The following is a 20,615-nucleotide window of genomic DNA, read 5'->3' on the forward strand; positions in this document are numbered from 1 at the left end:
TGTTGAGGGTATGGCTATGACATCTTCCTTTGCAAAGAACGAATAATGTGAAGCTTGAAATCAACCTAAGAGTTTATTTTATTGTACTAAATATATCTAAGCTCATAATTTCGAGTGAATATGAAAGATACATGGCCAGTCCCCACTGAAATTCAGACGTGTGTGGGTCAGAAATTTGCAATGCTCATCTGAAAATGAGAATACTGATTATTTCTTTAATTAATTTGCTTAGTTTACTTTCTGTGGGCTACACAGAAAAAAAAAAAAAAAAGAGCAAAAAAAAAAAAGCATCTTCACTGGAGAGATAAACATTTTCCCTTTCAGTGCAAAACCTAGAGTCTCACTCTCCCAGGATTTTATCAAATACTTATGCCTTTTAACTTTTTCTTCAAGCCATATCCTAGATTCCAGCACTTTGTATAAACATTTCTGAAGTCAAAACCAAGCCTGATAATTTCTAGTCTGCACTGATTGCAACATAAAACTGGAAAGCATAAGCAATGCAACAGAGAAAACATCTTTCAGAACAGAGAAGTGCTCACTCACACTCTACAGCTTAGGTCTACTGCTCTAACCTGTCTGCTAGGATTGCTGTTTCCTTCTCTCTGCCAATTTCTAACAATCTTGTCAGAGCAACACATTCTTTTTTTTGCTTTCTAGCAAAGCTTGTTTTCCGTCCAATTCCTTCATTACATCTTCTCTTTCTTGCAAAATCTCTTCCATCCTTTTTTCAGTGGCTTTTAGAGTATTGTTTAACTTCTGTATTTGGTTATTAAGGGCTTCTTGCTTCTTCTCTGCATCACTGTGGATATATTTTAACAAAACAGTAGAAGTTCACATTTTGACATGTGTAGTTAAATGTGAAAATGAAAGTTGTAAGTTTTCATGGACACACAAAAGTGTTTCAGTGCCACAGCTATCTACTTGATATGTTCAAAACCAGATTACACACACTGCAAATTGGCATTGAAAGTGCCAATACAGCTCAACAATAAAATTGCCATGAGACTAACATGTGGCTTAGCACCTTGACAGTATTATAAAGAGTTAACAGACTTCTGTCAGCATGACTAGGTGCAGGGTTGTGACACTCCTAAACACGATTCCCAAGGCTGGAAGCTCTGGCGAGTTCATTCTGTGATATCACTTAAGGAGAAAGACTCATTTAAATACCTCATTAATAATCTACACAATGCACCCACTCTTCAAAACTGTTTTCCTCTAGCTCTGTAGGGAAAACTTCTTAGATTTATTACAGCACAGTTACATTAAGCAGAGTGCTGAGGAGAAAGTTAAAGAAAACCATTACATAAATTTGATAACTGAGAAACTTAACATTGTCAAGTAATTACTGTATTACTAACTGGGACTGCAAGCAGGAGACACAAAACCTTCTGTGTAACTAAAAGGGCACAAAAAGCACTGTTCAGCTGGATGGCAATTTGACTGCCAGCATCTGGGAGTGACCTGGCTGACATTGCACAGCAACAATTAGATTTTACAGATGCAGAAAGCAGCACGTCATGCTCCGATGGAGGACAAAACAGCTACATGAAAATAGAGAAATGAAAGGCTAGAGACTGGCTTATATTTCTGAGCTGAAATATTTGACACCAGAATTCATGATGGGAGCTCACAGTAAAACACACCTGACTAAAAAACTGCTCCATAACCACTGAGGGAAAAGGGTTATTTTGCTCAGACCAGGCTGTCAGCTGTGAAAATTGCTGCAGTTTCACTGATGCCAACAGAGATAAATTAACATGCTGTCACTGAGGCCTAGAATATCTAAAAAAGGTTAATTGCTAGATTACACAGTATACATAGTATAGCATTATTATCTGTTAAAACCTAGTAAGTAGATCTGATACATATTATTGCAGTGCAGTAGAGTGGTTAAGCAATTTTCAACTAAGCTTTGTTCTAAATTGTTCCTCATTGTACTTAAATTCTGTAGAACCATAGAACGCTTGGGTTGGAAGGGACCTTAAAGGTCTTCTAGTCCAAACCCACCACCATGGGCCTGGACACCTTCCACTAGAAGAAGGTATTGTCGATCTGCTTGAGGGTAGGAAAGCTCTGCAGGAGGATCTGGATAGGCTGCACCGATGGGCTGAGGTCAACTGCATGAAGTTCAACAAGGCCAAGTGCCGGGTCCTGCACCTGGGGCGCAATAACCCCAAGCAGAGCTACAGACTGGGAGAGGAATGGTTGGAGAGCTGCCAGGCAGAGAAGGACCTGGGAGTGATGGTGGATAGTCGGCTGAATATGAGCCAGCAGTGTGCTCAGGTGGCCAAGAAGGCCAACGGCATCCTGGCTTGTATCAGGAACGGTGTGACCAGCAGGGCTAGGGAGGTGATCGTCCCCCTGTACTCAGCTCTGGTGAGGCCACACCTCGAGTACTGTGTTCAGTTTTGGGCCCCTCGCTACAAGAAGGACATGGAGGTGCTTGAGCGGGTGCAGAGAAGGGCGACAAAGCTGGTGAGGGGCCTGGAGAACAAGTCCTACGAGGAGAGGCTGAGGGAGCTGGGCTTGTTCAGCCTGGAGAAGAGGAGGCTCAGGGGCGACCTTATCGCTCTTTATAGGTACCTCAAGGGAGGCTGTAGCGACGTGGGGGTTGGCCTGTTCTCCCACGTGCCTGGTGACAGGACAAGGGGGAATGGGCTTAAGTTGAGCCAGGGGAGTTTTAGGTTAGATGTTAGGAAGAACTTCTTCACTGAAAGGGTTGTGAGGCACTGGAACAGGCTGCCCAGGGAAGTGGTGGAGTCACCATCCCTGGAGGTCTTTAAAAGACGTTTAGATGTAGAGCTTAGGGAAATGGTTTAGTGGGGACTGTTAGCGTTAGGTCAGAGGTTGGACTCGATGACCTTGAGGTCTCTTCCAACCTAGAAAATTCTGTGATTCTGTAAATTGCTTCACTGCATATGCTATATATATATATGTATATACTATATATATATATAGTATATATAGAATAGAATCATAGAATATCCTGAGTTGGAAGGGACCCTTAAGGATCATCAAGTCCAACTCTTGACACTGCACAGGTCTACCCAAAAGTTCAGACCATGTGCCTAAGTGCACAGTCCAATCTCTTCTTAAATTCAGACAGGCTCGGTGCAGTGACCACTTCCCTGGGGACCCTGTTCCAGTGTGCAACCACCCTCTCTGTGAAGAACCCCCTCCTGACGTCCAGCCTAAATTTCCCCTGCCTCAGCTTAACCCCGTTCCCGCGGGTCCTGTCACTAGTGTTAATGGAGAAAAGGTCTCCTGCCTCTCGACACCCCCTTACGAGGAAGTTGTAGACTGTGATGAGGTCTCCCCTCAGCCTCCTCTTCTCCAGGCTGAACAGGCCCAGTGACCTCAGCCGTTCCTCATACGTCTTCCCCTCCAGGCCTTTCACCATCTTCGTAGCCCTCCTCTGGACACTTTCCAACAGTTTCATGTCCTTTTTATACTGTGGTGCCCAGAACTGCACACAGTACTCGAGGTGAGGCCGCACCAGCGCAGAGTAGAGCGGGACAATCACCTCCCTTGACCTACTAGCGATGCCGTGCTTGATGCACCCCAGGGCACGATTGGCCCTCCTGGCTGCCAGGGCACACTGCTGGCTCATATTCAACTTGCATATATATTTATATGTGTATATATATATTTTTTTGTACAGTGCATGGATTTTAACTGGATTATAAATGATTTTGAAAATGTTGATCTTAATTTTAACCAACTATATGCTAAGGTCTCAATAACAAATGGATGAAAATAAGTAATGCATATATATTTATTTTTTTATGGAAAACATACATTTTTTTCCGTTTTATCTTCTCAGTTTCTTTTCCAAGTTGTGCTGGAACACCAAGGATCTTAACTAGCTCATCCTGGCAACAAAACAGAAAGGTTAGGTTAATAGTCTCAAAATCTGGTGTGATTTCACAGAATTAATATTCCCATTGAACTGCTGTGAAACTAGGCAAGAAATGTATTTACAAATTACTTGAGCTTGTCCCAGGGAATAGTAGCTGCTACTGTGGAAATTAAACATTATGGTATTTACCATGTCAGTATGTGTGCAAAACAAAAAATACATTTGAATATTCTTAATATGCTGGCATATGTTATTAATACCATGGAAAGGAAAGTTGCAAAGACCTGGGTGCATATTTTTAAGTCTCTTGGATCTGAGCATGTATTAGGGCAGCCTTCAATAACACAGCATAGCAAACATGGCATTCTGAAAACAATTTGTTATTATCAAAACCAGGATTTTCATTATTTCCTGAAGGAATAATAGTGAAAATAGCACAGCAGCATGTTTCATGCTTATTGAAAAATGATGAAATAAGTACATTTAGTGATTTGAAATGACAACATCCAGGAGATTCACTACTCCCTTGCACAAATGCATGTATCTGTATACACATATGTACACACACATACACAGATATAATTAATTTTGTGTTACTTTTAAATTATCCTGGTTCTCTAGAAGCTTTTCCACTTCTTTCTTGTCTATTAACATCAGGTTTTGCTTGGATAAAATGTCTTCCTTCATTGCATTAACTTCTGCTTTTCTTTGAATTACTTCTTTGCTGAGCTCGTCACAATCTTCTTTCAACTTTTTAATTCTCTTATCTGCTTCCTTTAAAAATGAAGTAGAAGATCAGGTTATTATTTTCCCTTTTACAGCTGCAGGTTTGTGCTATTAGAAAATTCATTGGCATTGAATTATGATAACTTTTTTTTCAACAAGTTATGAAATATGATTAATAATAAGCAGAATTTTATTTCCAACAAACACAAATGAATTTATCAGGATTTCTGTCTGTAAATGAATTTTCCATACTGACCTCCTAGAACCTGCAGCTATCTTTACATTATCCATTTACTGAATACAGTAGAAAATATTGTTGAGTAAACTTAAGAATATCGAGATCTTTTATGAATCAGGTATGCACTGCTTGCCCTAGAGTTACCAAACCTGAATGATATACTGTTAATTTTTCTATGGAATTGAAAGAACTCTAGAGCTACACACTGTAAAAATATTTTCATTGATGTTTTAATACACTAGCTGACAACATAAAACATGTCTTTTCCCATGTTTCATACTTACACTTTGTTTTGGAATTCTTTCATATTCTTTTTCCAGAAGTGTTTTCTCTTCTTGCAAACTACAAGGAAATCAAAGCAGAGCTAAATATATTAGTAATATATCAAACAATAAAAAAAGTTAAAAAAAGTATTGAAGCCAATCTTGTGTTAGATTAAAATATATGGTGATCACCCTCAGGAACAATTTAAAGGTGTCCAAACTTAAAGAAAGATTGCTGAACAGTAGCTGGAACTATGAAAGATAGACTACACATGCTTTTTTTTTTTTTTTCTTTTTCTACATTTTTGAACCTGATTTTTCTTAGTTTTACCACCTTCTACAGGGGTTCCTCCTTCACCCTTGTGTTTATGCTAACAAAATATAAGGGGTCAGAAGGCACATTACGCCCACAGGTCCTCCCAGCCGCAGAACACAGCATTTTAATTTGGAGCTGAGGCAAAAGGAAAGAGTAGGTGGGTTATAAATATCCACAAAGACATCACACATCAAAGGAAGTGCAGTTGCTGGTAAGAAACTTTCTTTCTTTGACAGTTCACATACACTTTCATGCTGTAAACAACTGTAAGTAAAGATCATTGAATCTAAATGGGCTCTCGTGACAAAAAACAATGTCCTGAAAATTGACAGGGGTAGTAGACTAAGGCAATTGGGTGTAATAGAAAGCTAAATAGAATAGCCAAGGTGATCTTAACCTATGTAGTCAATGCTACAGTCCAAAAACTCACAAAGAGCAAGCACTGAATCAGATGGACAAGACAGAGAAAATAAAGGCACAGAGTAGATTTTTTTAGTTTGTTTTACAGCATGTATGTATATCTGTTTGGGCAGACTGCAGGCATGCCTCTATCAGGACTGCTAAGCCTAAAAACAATTTTGAATGTCAGTGTTTGAACACGCACAGAGTGAATGAGTGTAGAAAAAGACTTTCAAAGAAAAAAAAATGGATTTAGATCAGTCTTCTTCCCCCCTACCCCAAATATTATTAAAAGAATTGTAAAACAAAGTTTTATTGCAAAGTCTACTGTAACTTCAGAAATTGTACAGAAGAGTGCAGACAGACACAGGAGTGTTTTGCAGGTATACAGTGCAAGTACAAGTGAGTAGAAGGAAACATCAGGTGGTTTCTTTGCTGCAGTGGGGCTCAGGAGCTACTCCTTTAGTGTAGCTTTGTTTATAGACAACATTGGATCAAACTGAGCTGAAGTTGAGCCACTTTGAATCAGTGATAGCAGCTTTGGTTCTGTGCACTATACAGCTGAGTCCTGTGTTGGAATGCTATGCTGGTCAAACACAATATTTTCACTTACCAACAGGTTGTCTAAGCATATTAATAAGTTAATAAGGACAATTTGTATCCAAAACACATTTCAGCAGGATTCCTAGCAGGACTCCTTGGGACTGGCATAATCACATTAATGAATGTCCACTCTGCACAAACACCCATAGCTTTCTGACTGCCACGAAAACTGATTAAATAAGTCATGCTCAAACTGATTAAAGAGCTCATCATCGGCCTGTGTTGTGCCCTCTTTAATATCACGCCAGATGACCAAAAGAGCAATCTTAAAAATTATGAGGAGAACATAGCTGACACTGTTTTTCTTTTGTCACATTCCTCACTCATGAGGACAGATTCCTGTGGAGCCATTCCAACTTCACCACAAAGACTCTGCCATCCATCAAAAGGAAAATGATTTGAACACCTCGTTTTCTGTGACATGAACAAAGGCAAGAGGGAACTGCAAGCACCAAGCGAAGTTGCCTTAAGAGTGAGCAGACCAACAGAAAACAGTGATAAACAGGGGTAAAAAGAAAATGGAGGCAAAAGAAAGGAAAGGGTAAAAGAGGAGATGAGGAGAGGAGAGGAGAGGAGAGGAGAGGAGAGGAGAGGAGAGGAGAGGAGAGGAGAGGAGAGGAGAGGAGAGGAGAGGAGAGGAGAGGAGAGGAGAGGAGAGGAGAGGAGAGGAGAGGAGAGGAGAGGAGAGGAGAGGAGAGGAGAGGAGAGGAGAGGAGAGGAGAGGAGAGGAGAGGAGAGGAGAGGAGAGATCTTTTTAGGTAATTATTTTAAAAATGTGAACATTTAAATAATTTACTACATTAATTTTTCATACTTAACATTCACTTTCATGGATTGCTTTTTACATTTTATTTTGTTTAATCTCGTGGTTTCTCCCTGACAATTTTTTTCCTGTTTTGCGAAATAGTTTAGTTTCAAAAAATTGCTTTCATTAGATGCCATTTACCTTTTTAGCTTTTAAAAGATGCAATTAAGGCATAAAATGAATGTTTCAAAATGTTACTAATGGAGTTCATCTTACCCTTCTGATGACATGGTCTCATGAAGTGTTATGAATCAGTTTAATAGGTTACCACTAATAAATATGGAGCATCTCAACTCCCGCTCCCTGGATCTCTTCTCAGCTTTTGGCCACAGAACCCTCATGCCAGCTCCAGAGCTCCTAAGGGACTACTCTGTGAGCCAAAGTAACTCATCAGAACAGCAGAAAAATCAACAAACAAGAATTTTTTTTTTTTCTTCCCTACTTTCAGGGAGTTTAAAAGTCTCTCAGAGTTCAAGTATCTTACTGGCAAGTACCAGACAGGGCAGTGGAGCAGGAGAGGAGCACACACCTGGGGGCAGGACAGGAGTATTTGCTAAAGTTTTTCACTTTGCTTTACTTATTTTCTTGAAGTTTAATAGCAGTACTGTACATGAAAAGCTATCATGGATGCAGATGTAATGACCTAAGAAAAAAGCATGAGGCATATTGGGCCATTAATGAAAATACATTCCAGACGTCTCTCTGACAGATGTTTGCTCACAGATGCAAACTGCCACAGAAATAAAGTTGTCACAGAAATTAAGAAATGTGGTGGTAGTTGTCAACAGAGGTCCATTACAGTTCCTCAGCTAGCAAAGAACCAGAACCTTCCTACCATTATGGATCCCATCACACAGGAAAATGAACTCCCTCAGCTACCCTTCCACAGGTGGGAGAGCTGAGGAACCCACAGAAGTTGCTCAGCACCTCGCAGTTAAAATCTAGTGACCACAAGGACAAGATATCACAGCTGACAAGCTGCCAGCATGGCATTCCTGTAAAGCTCTTAACTCTGCTTAGTTTGTATGTGCTGGGAATGCAGACACAACAATAGTTGATAGCAAGTTCAATTGTAACCTGATTTACTTATTACTTCTAGTTCTTTACTAAATAAACTATGGATACAAATTTAGCTTTTCATTTTGTAATTACTGAATGACTAATCCAGAAATAACTGCAAGCATTGAAACAATTTTCCATATTTGTAATGCTTGTACAAGGACTAAGTCAGTTTTGCAATGTTGACTTGCCTGCAATAGCACACAGGACTTCATGAATAGCTATTTTGCTACCTGGATAAATGACTGTGAGGGCTGTAGGTTAGACTGGGCAGTTGAAAGAAAATTGTTCTCAAGAATGAGGCACCCTTAACCTCATCTATAATCCCATTACAGATAATTTTATTTCAAGTTAATAGCTTACTTTTTAAAATATACTTTATTTGTTTACTTTAACTCCCACAGGCACTAAAATGAAAAATTTAGTGAAATTAAAAATTTCCTCAAGCTAGAACACATCCTTGCTGACCACATTGATCCTTTTTTTGTTCTCTTACTGATCTGATTTTTTCAGATTATATTTGTACTGAGTGAGGTACTTCAGTCCCAGTTATATGAAGAAGCTTCAAGGGTTTGAATGCAATTGAACCAGAACTGAATTGGGATTGATATTTTTCCTCTTTGCTACATTTGCCCAATATTATTTAGAGGAAGAATAATTCTGGAGTCAGCTCTGGGTCTGGGGTAGTGGTCCAAACTTCATAATGTCAGCAAAATTTTTTCCAGCTGTTATTTGCTTCCTGTGCTTGGCGCATAAGCCCTGTACAACGGTAAAACAGAGCAGGAGTATAAGCTGGAAGAAGAGCCACATGTGTTTGTTGGAAGGATGTTGCACCCCTGCAGTCACCTTGAGAAAGGATCCCGAACAGCTAAAGCACTTCAGAGCTGCTTCTGAATATCTCATGCACTTATTTTTATGCTATGAAATGTCACAATATTTCTGAAAAAATGCTGATATGACAGTGCTGTCAGCAATTTAAATCATTTTATTAAACGATAAAGAATCAAAAAAATAGCACCTTCAGCTGTTGAAAAGTGTACCTGATCTGGAAAAAAATGTTTACAGAGGAAAGCAAATAAGAAATGCAACATGGAAGAGAGAATATAGAAAACTAAAGGGCAAACAAAATCACTTTGCCTATGTTATGGTATATCTTCATGATTCTTGAAGAGAAAAAGCCAAGTTTACTGTTGTCAGTTTTGAATATGAGTCAACAAAGGTTACTGAATGACATTAGCTATCAGAGAAAGTGAAGGGAGGCAGGACATAAAGACAGCAGGGAATAGAGAAATGCTTCCAAGAAAGAAGGGATTAGAGAAACAGGGAAATGGAAGGTCTGCAGAGGCTCTTTCTCAGCAGTATTTCTGAGCAGACAAGATCTTAGCCAAGACTAAAAAAAAAGATAAAGGAATAGATAAGAGACGTGGATATTCCCTTCAAAAGCTTTTCCCCTTCAAGTTTCCTGCCTGGTATACAGCAGAAGGTAAATAAGCAGTATGTTTGTTTTTGGGCTAAACAGCCATTAGTCATAATTCCCAAAGAGAAGTTTTCTTGCAAGTGCCAAGCACATCTGGGACTGTTGTCCAACACAGTTGGACAACGAGGGAAACTGTGCTCCAGAGAGATCAAGGGTCAAGATCACGGGATTCCATCCTTCCCAGAAATTAAGGGAACCTAGCAGCTAACTTACAGTATCTTTGATGAGGTTTGCCCTCAGTCTGTGACACTGCCCATGCACACATATATCTCAAGACGTAATTTTACTATGTGGACAACCAGATGTATAGTTCTTCATTTCACATTGATGTTACTTTAGATCACCTGCTATGGTGAACTCTAAAAAAAAAATCAGGGTCCAGAACTCTATTCTGGACCCTGATTTTCACTATATTTTACAGGCACCAACCCATCGTTTCTTTACAAACATGTGTTAACATCCATTTTCTGGTTTTCTTCATAGCTTCATAGCTTTCTCATTTCCACACTTACATTCTTGTTACTTGCCAGAGCTGAGAGGGATATTAGTGTTGGCATAGGGTAGAATGAATAGGATTGGCAGCATACATATCTATGTGGCTCAGCGGGAGAAAGGAGATGCTCAAGGAAGAAGGATCAGCTGAGGATTCCTAAATACAGAGGAATGCATTTGGCTCATGAAGTCCTTGCCTCACAAACAGCCAGGGGCTGTGATTTTGGTTGCTCTTAGATACTGCACCATATGGACTTCTGGTCAGACTGTACAGATGGTTTTGATCTCATGCAATACATAAAACCAAACAGAGGAAGTTTCTTATTAAAGTGAAACTTTTTTTTTTTTTTTTCCACACTATTGCTGACCCTAAATAGTATATTTTTAATCCACACTTTTAATCCACTATTTTAAATTCAGATATAAGAATCAATGCAATAAATGTTCAAGGGTAATTGAAGCTATACCTAACCTGTGTTTCTACAGAAATCTCCCTTTGACTGGAGGTAGAAAATAGAGTATGAGTAAATATCCCCCAAACATACAAAACCCCATAATTTTTCGGAAAAACAATGCAAAATTATTGAAAAATATTTGTAATGTAAAAAAGGAAATGGGTAAAAAGCATGATATATTGAAAAACATGTTTTTGGACTGCTTGCAAATTTCAATAAATTCTGTTTTTAGTAATTATTTCAGGAAATCTCATGATGTTTAGCTATCTCATAAAAAAATGTAATTTTTTCCAGATGATTCCTCTATTGCTCCCAGTCCCAATTTGCTTCCTTCTCAAGTTTCTTTCTCTCTTAGAGCAAACTTTTGGCTCTAACAAAATAAAAAGTCAAGAAAGAACTGCCAGAAAAATCTGCTCTATGCAGTTTGTACAGTGCCCTTCCTCTCCTTGAAGAAAAATAAATTTAACTGCTGAGTTGCTGAGATTATTTATTTGTGTTTATATACCAACTAAACTGTTTTGAAGATGGGCAAAAATAGAAGAACCCCACAAAATGAAAATATGAGTTCATCTCTGTAGGTACATATATTTAAAATAGCACTGTCTACCATTTTACCATAGAAGCTTCAAGCACAATACACTCATATGCAGATAATTAAAATGTAAATAATATCAAGCTTATTCTGGACTTTTGCCTTTTTATAGAAATGTCAAGTATTCACACCTTTCAAAGCAAATTTCTAATTTTTCAAATATGAAAGTATACAAATACTTCTCCTCCTGTAAATAATTGAATAGAAAAACCTGAATAAAGTGTGCTTCTGATGTTTAAAATAGTGTTGGGCCCATTTATGACATTGTTTCCATTAAATGCCAGTCGCCAGGTCTCTGAGTCTCTGAGACACTTTATATTGAAGGTGTCCTAGACTAGAATTGTTGCCGTAATTTTTGCCTACCTAAATTTTAATCATACAATGCAATAAATCTTAAACTGTATTTCAAAGGACACCAAGGCACCTTCTAAAATTTAAATTATCTACAAACCACTCTATAAATCACACTTCAGAGTAATTTCATTTATCACTAAAATGTTGTGGTTACTACGGCAAATTCATGGCAATTTGCTTTATAATAACTGTCAAGAAATGTATCCATGTAAGATGGCGAGGAGACTGAATAATAGGTTACGTTATTATCTTTCTAGATAAACTATACTTAAAATAAGTGGAGATTGACCATTATCACCTACCATTTCACTCTGAACTGAATTTCATACTCTCTTTCTTTAATAGCATTGTATTCATTTTGGCAACTAAGAAGTTGTTGTCTTATTCGACAAACTTCACTGGAAGATTCTTCAGGGAACTGTTCTGCTTTTTCCAGTTCATGTTGCTGTTGTTCCAGGTTTTCACTAAGACGTTTGGCTTCCTGCAATAGCTGGATCTCAGATTTCTGTAAGCTACATTAAATAAAAAAATTTAGAACTGGTCAATAAGAAGCACAAGCTTAGTATTTATATTTCCTTACCTATCTATAATGTTTAAAGAAAGGTTTTGAAGATGAGACTGGATTGAGCCCTGAGTAATCTGGTTTGATCTAATAGTTGTCCCTCTCTTGAAGAGGAGGTTGGACCAGAGACCTCTTGAAGTCTGTTCAAACCTGAATTATTCTATGAACCCATGAGAACAGTGGAATTTTATGTGATTTTTTTTTTTTTTCCTGCATGCGTAGTGTTGGTATGGGATTAATCTCATCTAATTTTAACCAGATGCAAGGTTAGTTAGTTTACATTACTTGTCTAGCACGCCCTAGTATCAGTGAAGAGACAACATTTCAGGTAAATACACCCAAGTCAGATCTGAATCAGTGTGGTGACCAAAAAAAGCAAGGTATTCACCAGAACAGGGCCCATGTGGGCTATACAACACCTCTGGGCTATACAACATCTCCAAGCTCTAAGCAAACACCTGGACACTGACTCAGTGCTGAACTGCACCTTGCTATCACTGGAGTGTCACTGGTAGCTGAAGTAGCTCTTAAGGATACCCAAGCTGCAGTTACATTTGTGGACTCTCTGGAAATGTATGATAAGACTTGTAGAAGTGATCAATTATCTGATCTCACTTGCTTCTCCAAAGTCTGGATTCACAGAAACAAATTGTAATAGCCTTTCAATGCTAAAAGACTGGTATTGATAATATGCTTAGGAGCCTTTGTGGTGACAGCTGAGTAATTGATCTTAAAGGCTGTTATTAAAATACACTGGTAATTATGGAAGAGTTTTAAGGGGAACTGCAACATGAAAATTCTTATACAATGCAAAACATATAAACCTAGTCTTCATGATACAAAAATCATTGTATATAACTTCTCAATATTGTCACAATATAAGTTTTATATAATGGCCCATTACAAATGATGTGGAAGAATAAAGAACTCCATCACTTACCCTTTATTGATTAAAAATATAAATAATTTATTATTATTTTTTTAATTTTTAGCATATTTTTTTAAATCAAAGCAATTTATAATCTCCAATATTGAGAATCTCTAGCAATTTCTAACTTAAAGATGACATTTCACAGAATCAGAATCACAGAATTATCTAGGTTGGAAGAGACCTCAAAATCATCGAGTCCAACCTCCGACCTAACACTAACAAGTCCTCCACTAAACCATATCGCTAAGTTCAACATTTTGAAGGTCTTTTAAAGACCTTCAGGGATGGTGACTCCACCACTTCCCTGGGCAGCCCGTTCCAATGCCTCACAACCCTCTCAGATATTAGGAAGTTCTTCCTAATATCCAACCTAAACCTCCCCTGGCACAACTTTAGCCCATTCCCCCTTGTTCTGTCACCAGGCACATGGAAGAAAAGACCAACCCCCACCTCGCTACGGCCTCCTTTAAGGTACTTATAAAGAGCAGTAAGGTCACCCCTGAGCCTCCTTTTCTCCAGGCTGAACAAACCCATCTCTCTCAGCCAGTCCTTGTAGGACTTGTTCTCCAGACCCCTCACCAGCTTCGTTGCCCTTCTCTGGACTCTTTCGACCACCTCGATGTCCTTCTTGTAGCGAGGGGCCCAAAACCGAACAAGTACTCAAGGTGCGGCCTCACCAGAGCCGAGTACAGGGGACAATCACTTCCCTAGACCTGCTGGCCACACTGGCATACACATTTGTGAGCATATTACAGGCTAAGCAAGAACAAATTACATATCACAACAAAGAACAGGGCTAACATTGTAAATATAAAAAAAAAAATACAAAACTAACTATACTGCACAAACATAGCAGAAATAACATAAGAGGAAAAAAAAATTGCTCTGTGTAACATTTCTACTTAGATAACCACTTCCTTTTTTTAAAACAGAGAATAAGAAAACCACAGACTTGAACAGGATACAAGAGCATGTCTTTATCACGAACAAAGAACTTCATGTGCTGATGTATTTACATAAATTTTTAATAGAAAAATAAATTGAGATATCCATGCAAGATCCTATATAATAGTTTGATCTTACTTACATAAGTCCAAAATAATGAATCTGAACTGGGGAGAAAATATAATTGGACACAATAATACACACTCATTTAAAATGTATTCTTAAATAAAACTAAAATTTTACATAAAATTTCATAAAGGTAAGTGCAATAAAAACAAAATACTTATGATTTACTTTTTATAGGTAATAGAAAGTTAAAAAAAAAAAAAAGAAAATGCTGAATCTGGACCAGACCTTGTTCACTGTAGTTGCCACCAGCATTTTTTCATGTGAAGATTTAAATTCCGATGAAGAAATAACTGGAAATATACACAATGTGCACAAATAGAATCCCATGAGTGCAGAAATATGCTTGCTGAGTCTGATGTGGCAGCTTTGGGATTTATGAAGTGATTAAAAATTTCACTGAAGATAAGGCTTAAGAAGGCTTAAGAAGATAAGACTCCCAAACTGTCAATGAACTATCATTACCTGACTTTCTTACAGCTTGGCGCATGAGAATATTCATATTAGGTTCCTAAACCCAGATGATAAACATGAAATTCATAATTGGGCCACATGACTGTATATGAATAAACGAGTTTTCAGGGATGAAATATGAGCTCAGGTACTTAAGCTTCAGGTGCAGCCCCACTTCAAAGAGGATGGGTGAGATGGCACCAGAAAGGGAGGACAGCCTGTTCCCAGAACTTCAGTAGTGCAGCAAACACAAGTTCAGAAACATATAACAGCTTGAAGCCGTGTCAAAGATGTTATCTGCCAGGTGACATCTCTCAGCTTTCCAGAATGCTGAATTAAGTAAATCTGAAAGGACTATTTACCACTATAGGTAAAGGACCACACTATAACTGTGCGCTCTAGCAACAGCCTTAAAAGTGATCTGCACACATACTAATTGCATTCATCATATTAGACAAATCCATACCAGAGAGATCAGTTACAATAGTCTGGTGGAACTGTCACGAGGATCTACACTTTTTAGGAAAAGGTCCTTCACTAAGACGGTGGTTGGGTTCCTGGAGAGGTGGTTTGTGACCCATGCCTGTTACTGTTTAAGAGGCATTTGAACAATGTCCTCAATAATATGCTTTAATGTTTGGTTAGCCCTGAAACAGTCAAGCAGATGATCTTTGAAAGTCCCTTCCAATTGAACTACTCTACTCTACTCTACTCTACTCTACTCTACTCTACTCTACTCTACTCTACTCTACTCTACTCTACTCTACTCTACTCTACTCCATTCTACAACATTCTACTCTAATTTCCAGTCTGAACTTCCCCTGACACAGCTTCATGCTATTCCCTTGGGTTCTACAACTAAAAGAAAAAACACACATGACTTGAAGACCTGCTCATCCAGCATAATTTCTTTCCACATGTCATCGTAACAACACTGGTACACAGAAGACATTCTGCATTGCAGACTAAATAGGGAAGAAACAAAATTTAACTGTAATAGGTGGGAAAAAAAAAAAGTTATTGCTCCACAGAATTGTACTGCATATTTAAAGGTGAAGAAATAAAAATTAAAAAATTGTATTGATTCTTTTGAGTGTTTGATTATAGGAAAAGAACAAATGCTTTATAAATTATCACAAAGGGTCATGCTCAGTACAGGCTGAAAAGAACATGATGTGAGTTATGAGTGCACTAGGATCTTTTAGTATTTTTCCTGCTCTTCATAACTGTGACTTTTTCCAAGGTTGGGCAGGGCTTCAGCTGACTGAGACCAACAGCATAAACATATATTGAATCCATCATCAGAACTTGGTTTTAGGCAATGGAAAACAACAATAATAAAAAACAGATGCTTACAGATGTCTGTTTAAGGAGGAAGTGTATGGACCCTTTCTCTTTCTATTGAGACTTTCTCTTTCTAATGGACTTTAGATACTGAGTTGGATGTGCATGTCTACAGATGTCAACATATTGAGAAATGAATCCCATCTTTAATGTCTGAAAAATCCTCAAAATATTACAGATATTTTGATGAATTTCTGGTAGTTTACTTCCCTTGCTTTCTTTCAGTACTAAGACAAATGCATCTGTGGGAATTATCATTAGTGCTAATTCATGTGTGGTTTTTTTTTCACTTTAACATATGGCTACATCAACGTTAAAGAGTGCTACACAATGCTCTCTGACTTTTGTGTAGAAGTATGGCAGTTATGTACTACTGTAAGAACCACAGAAAGAATGAGATATGTAATTTGTCAACTAATATTTTCATGCTTTTTGTGAATGGTGTTTACAGTAGTTATATGTATGAGAGAAAAGATGGTAAAGTCTTGTTTTCTCTCAGGCCCTATTCCACTTATAATACACACAAAGAAACTGTATTTATATAGAAGAATGTTCTATATAAAGGAATTCTATACAAATACACAAAATAAAATAAGTAGCAACATGATTGTATTTTTTCCAGCCAAAGACTGAAAAATTCCACTGGCTAAAAGTAAATCAAGATCAGCAGTTACTGGAGTCCTCCTTCAACTCCATGAATACTGGTGTAATAGAAAACTTCTCAATCAACTAGTCCCAAATCCACATAACGTTTTTAGCTCTGAGCTAAATTTACACTTTCTAAGGAGTTGGACTGGTTTAGAAGTTCTGGTTTATTTTTCACTTCTCCAAAACATTTGCCATGCACTAATCTGAACAAAGTCAGATGACTTTTTGCACAGCCAGGGCCATATTCTAGATCCCCATTTTATGGGGATGAAACTAGAAGAGTTGGTCAACCTTAAGGAAAACTTGGTTTTCAGGATCAAACTTTACAGTCACAAATATGAATTACAAATATTGAAATAGTGCTGCTCTGTCTGTGAGACATCATTCAGTACAGTGCAACTGTACCATCTCGTCCCTCTTTTTCTTCCACTCCCACAAAACCTGCTCAAGCCTGAACACGATCCCTTCTCTTGTCTCCTCTCTAGCAAGCACCAGAGCAGGGCAGACTCACAACTACCACACTGAATTTCAGAGTTTGAATCATATTTTGAAGCTTCAGGTTATAACCTTTCAAATTTCTTACCAGACCTGTCTGATGTGACTGTGAATATCCTCACATCTATTTAGCTGTGAAAATAGTCTTATTTTCCTTCTTAAAAACAGGCCTTTATCTTCTTAAAAACTCTCTAATATGTTGGCTCAGCAGGTTCGAGTCTTGTCATGTTACAATTCTGGCCACATAATCTTCAAATGTATCTTTATTTTAAACTTATGTATTATTTACTTCAGTCTGTACTTCCTTCCATTGCCATTATTCTTACGTTTATATTAAAAACAAAGATATTATATATGAGCATTTATAAACCTCAGATTATCTTGAATTTTTGTGTTGAACAATATTGTTTTTCTCCTCTTTCACACTGTAAGAAATCACTGTAAGAAAATCTTAAGTGAGAATTAGGCCTCAACATTATCAGAAAATTACTTTAAAAATTTAATGTTTTGTCTATGCAAAGTCTAAACAAAGGCAGAGTGTAAGTTGTAAAATCAAAAATTCACAAAGAAGCAGGAGATCTTTAGAAATCTGTAAATATTGTACCTTATCACAGTCTCATGCAGCAGGGTGTACTTCGCCTTCAGCTCAGCTACTTTGGAGCCTGAGAGTTTTCCAGCAGAAAATAGCTATGGAAGGGAAACAGACAGTTATGAAATCTTCTAAGCACTAATGTTTTCATTATGCTGCAACTTTTTATAACTATAGCTGGCTGTCTTTTTGTTTATTGAGTCTTTGGTAAGATACCAAATTGAACACACAGATGAAAAGAATTTTATTTCTATAATAATTCAAAGCATAAATAAAATAATATAAAGAATGTGACTGTCATAACTACAGTGCTACCTGCACCAAATTTTCTTCTCTGAGCTTCTGTCTATATTAACATTTCAAGATAATTCTGTCTTGACTTTGAACTGAAGCTCTAAGTCACCTATTGCCCACATCGCTTCCCTGGGCTTGGTAGATACCAGCTGGCTTGTATAGGTGAAACTGAGGCTCAAAGCCTGGTTTGTGCTCAACCATCATCTCCGTCAACAACATGGTTGTGAGAAGGAGGAGCTTGGCTCAAAGTAGATCACCCCCAAGCCCCAGAAGCCACTGCCATACAGAATGCACTGCCTTACATATCCATGCAGGTCTTCAGCAAACACCAGGAGCAAACTGCTCCACCTACTTAATTCTACAAAAAACACGTGTGAGCAGCAGCTTATTCACCTCTTGGGTGATTCCTCAGATGCCTTTAGGGCAGCAGTTTGGCCCAATGAGACAGTCTTTCTGGTACAAGAAGGGAAATAAGGAATAAATAGGAAATAGAATAAGAGCCCAATTTTGCCATGGGGAGAAACCACAGCAGGAATGCAATACAGTTTCCTGGGATATGTATTTAGAAAACCTTTTTTTCCTCCTCTTCCAGTTACAAGTAAGGAGAATTAGGTACATTCAGTGAAAACACTTAAGGTGACCTGGCTCTATCAAAGTTGAATTGTTTTTACAGTCTGGAGCCAGCCTTTTGGGGCAGTAAGTCAAATCTGCAACTTGTATGGAACCTGTCAAAAAATGTGGTTGTGCAGATCTCCTGAAATAAGAAACAGCAGAAAAGCTACTGCACCACCAGGAAAAGCCCGACAGTCCTACTTCAATCCTTACGTTTGACAAAGCTGCCAGGTAAACTCCTTTTCCTAAACTGAACTAAGGGCCATTTGAGAGACTCATATGTGGTCTATTCTGTAGATGCTGTTTCCTGAATATCTAGGAGAAACTGTCCATAACCAGTCCTACAGTCAGGAAGCAGAACTCAAGTGAATATGCCAAAGGAAGTATATATTTTGTTTATTGCTGTTTGATTTATTTATTCTAAGATTCCCTGCAAATTATTTCAGGATAGCAAGGACGATCCCTATTTTCTGCAGGCCTGAGAAAAGAAAACCAGAGCTGGTTTTCATTTGTTTGAATGAGATTAAAGATAAGCCACTCTCAGATATTTATTTTGGCATCATTTATGAGTTAAAGATGCTGTTCACTTAAGTTCACATTACTAACTAGCTCTGCTGTGAGAAAGAAAATATTCCCCTGTCTCGACCCAGTAATTTCTTAGCCTCGTGTGGAAGTGCCATTTTCCTTTTCCCATGCTCACCTTATTTATGCCTCTGACTTCCAGTTCTTCTTACTGCTTAGCTTCTCACTGCAGACATGGGCCATGCTTGACAATGTTTCCATAGAAATAAACTTACTTGTCCTTGAATGCGTGTCTTTTCCTTTATATAAGTTTTCTACACATCTTAACACTTAATGTCATGGTTCTATTCAAAGCTAAGAACTCCAAACTACTAAGGCTGGTCCTACATAGTCTTGAAAACCACATAAAACAGGCTGTATGAACTGCATAACCAGCATGTCAAAATGGGGCAATGTTTGTGAAAAGTATCACCATACAGTTCCCATTACTGTAACTTTATCTAGAGAACCATTAGAAAACCAGCAGTGTTCTACTCTGATCCAAGGATTTGTTACTGAAGCCCAGCACAGTGTTTTCTCCAAGATTATTGGGAAGGCAGAAGAGAAAGAACAGAGGAGAAGAGGCAAAGGCTCGAGGAGAATTAATCAGTTGTGGAAGAAGGGAGGAAAAGTGTGAGCCAACTTCAGAAAAATTTTATTTGTAGTCATAAAACAGGATGAGGTATGATGTCCCTGATTTATGGATATGCACTGCCTTCAAGCCTACTTTTCCCACTTACACGATAGTGGGAATCCGTAAATTAAGTGAAACTCAGAAGCTATGTCAGCTGAAACAATTCACTGAGTGCCTAGAAACGTAATAGCAGTTGTGAATACTTCTTTTACACATTTCTATCATGCTAATGAACAGTAGATTTCCAGTCCCTGTATGACAACTTGTACCCACTTGGACCTGAAATTAAGGTTGTGCACAGTAAGTGGAGAATGAACAACAGTTGTTTTGCAAACTATACTGAAGACAAACTTCTTTTAGAGCCATTACTCAATGGACAATATAAAGGACAGAGTCCATGTTGCTTGCCATCAGGAGGTCATGAAACATCCCATTTCCAGCTGTGATGACTTTGGTTTCTACTATCTAGAATGGAAATAGGGCCAAGAAATTGCCTATCCCTCTATCTGCTGAAAAGGCTACCTGCAACTCCAAAGTAAAGCTCCTTTTGTGGCCATGAATGTCCTCCAGCCCAATGGCAATGGCAGGAGCAGGCAATAAGGAGGATGAAAGGCTCAGGCAGAAAGATTTTATTTTTGGTATGTAGTGCATGATCATGCAGGGTGTACACACTGTACTAACCTGTTGTTAGTACAAGATTTTATAGAAAAATATATAATAGCTGGGAAACAGCAAAGTAGTTCTGCCAGCTGTAGGTGGATGCCACTGGCATAAACA

General features: G+C 38.2%; 1 protein-coding gene across 1 annotated transcript in view; it reads right to left on the minus strand.

Annotated features, from left to right (window-relative positions):
• The window catches only part of CCDC146 (coiled-coil domain containing 146), a 77,260-nt gene that overhangs the window by 21,013 nt on the left and 35,632 nt on the right, over positions 1–20,615 (minus strand). The window contains 7 exon segments of the mRNA XM_032199841.1: positions 576–648; positions 651–802; positions 3,805–3,878; positions 4,463–4,639; positions 5,114–5,171; positions 11,947–12,156; positions 17,753–17,835. Of these exon segments, the coding sequence (XP_032055732.1) occupies positions 576–648; positions 651–802; positions 3,805–3,878; positions 4,463–4,639; positions 5,114–5,171; positions 11,947–12,156; positions 17,753–17,835 (827 nt within the window).

Source organism: Aythya fuligula, chromosome 1 (genome assembly GCF_009819795.1).
Source record: "Aythya fuligula isolate bAytFul2 chromosome 1, bAytFul2.pri, whole genome shotgun sequence".
Taxonomy (NCBI): domain Eukaryota; kingdom Metazoa; phylum Chordata; class Aves; order Anseriformes; family Anatidae; genus Aythya; species Aythya fuligula.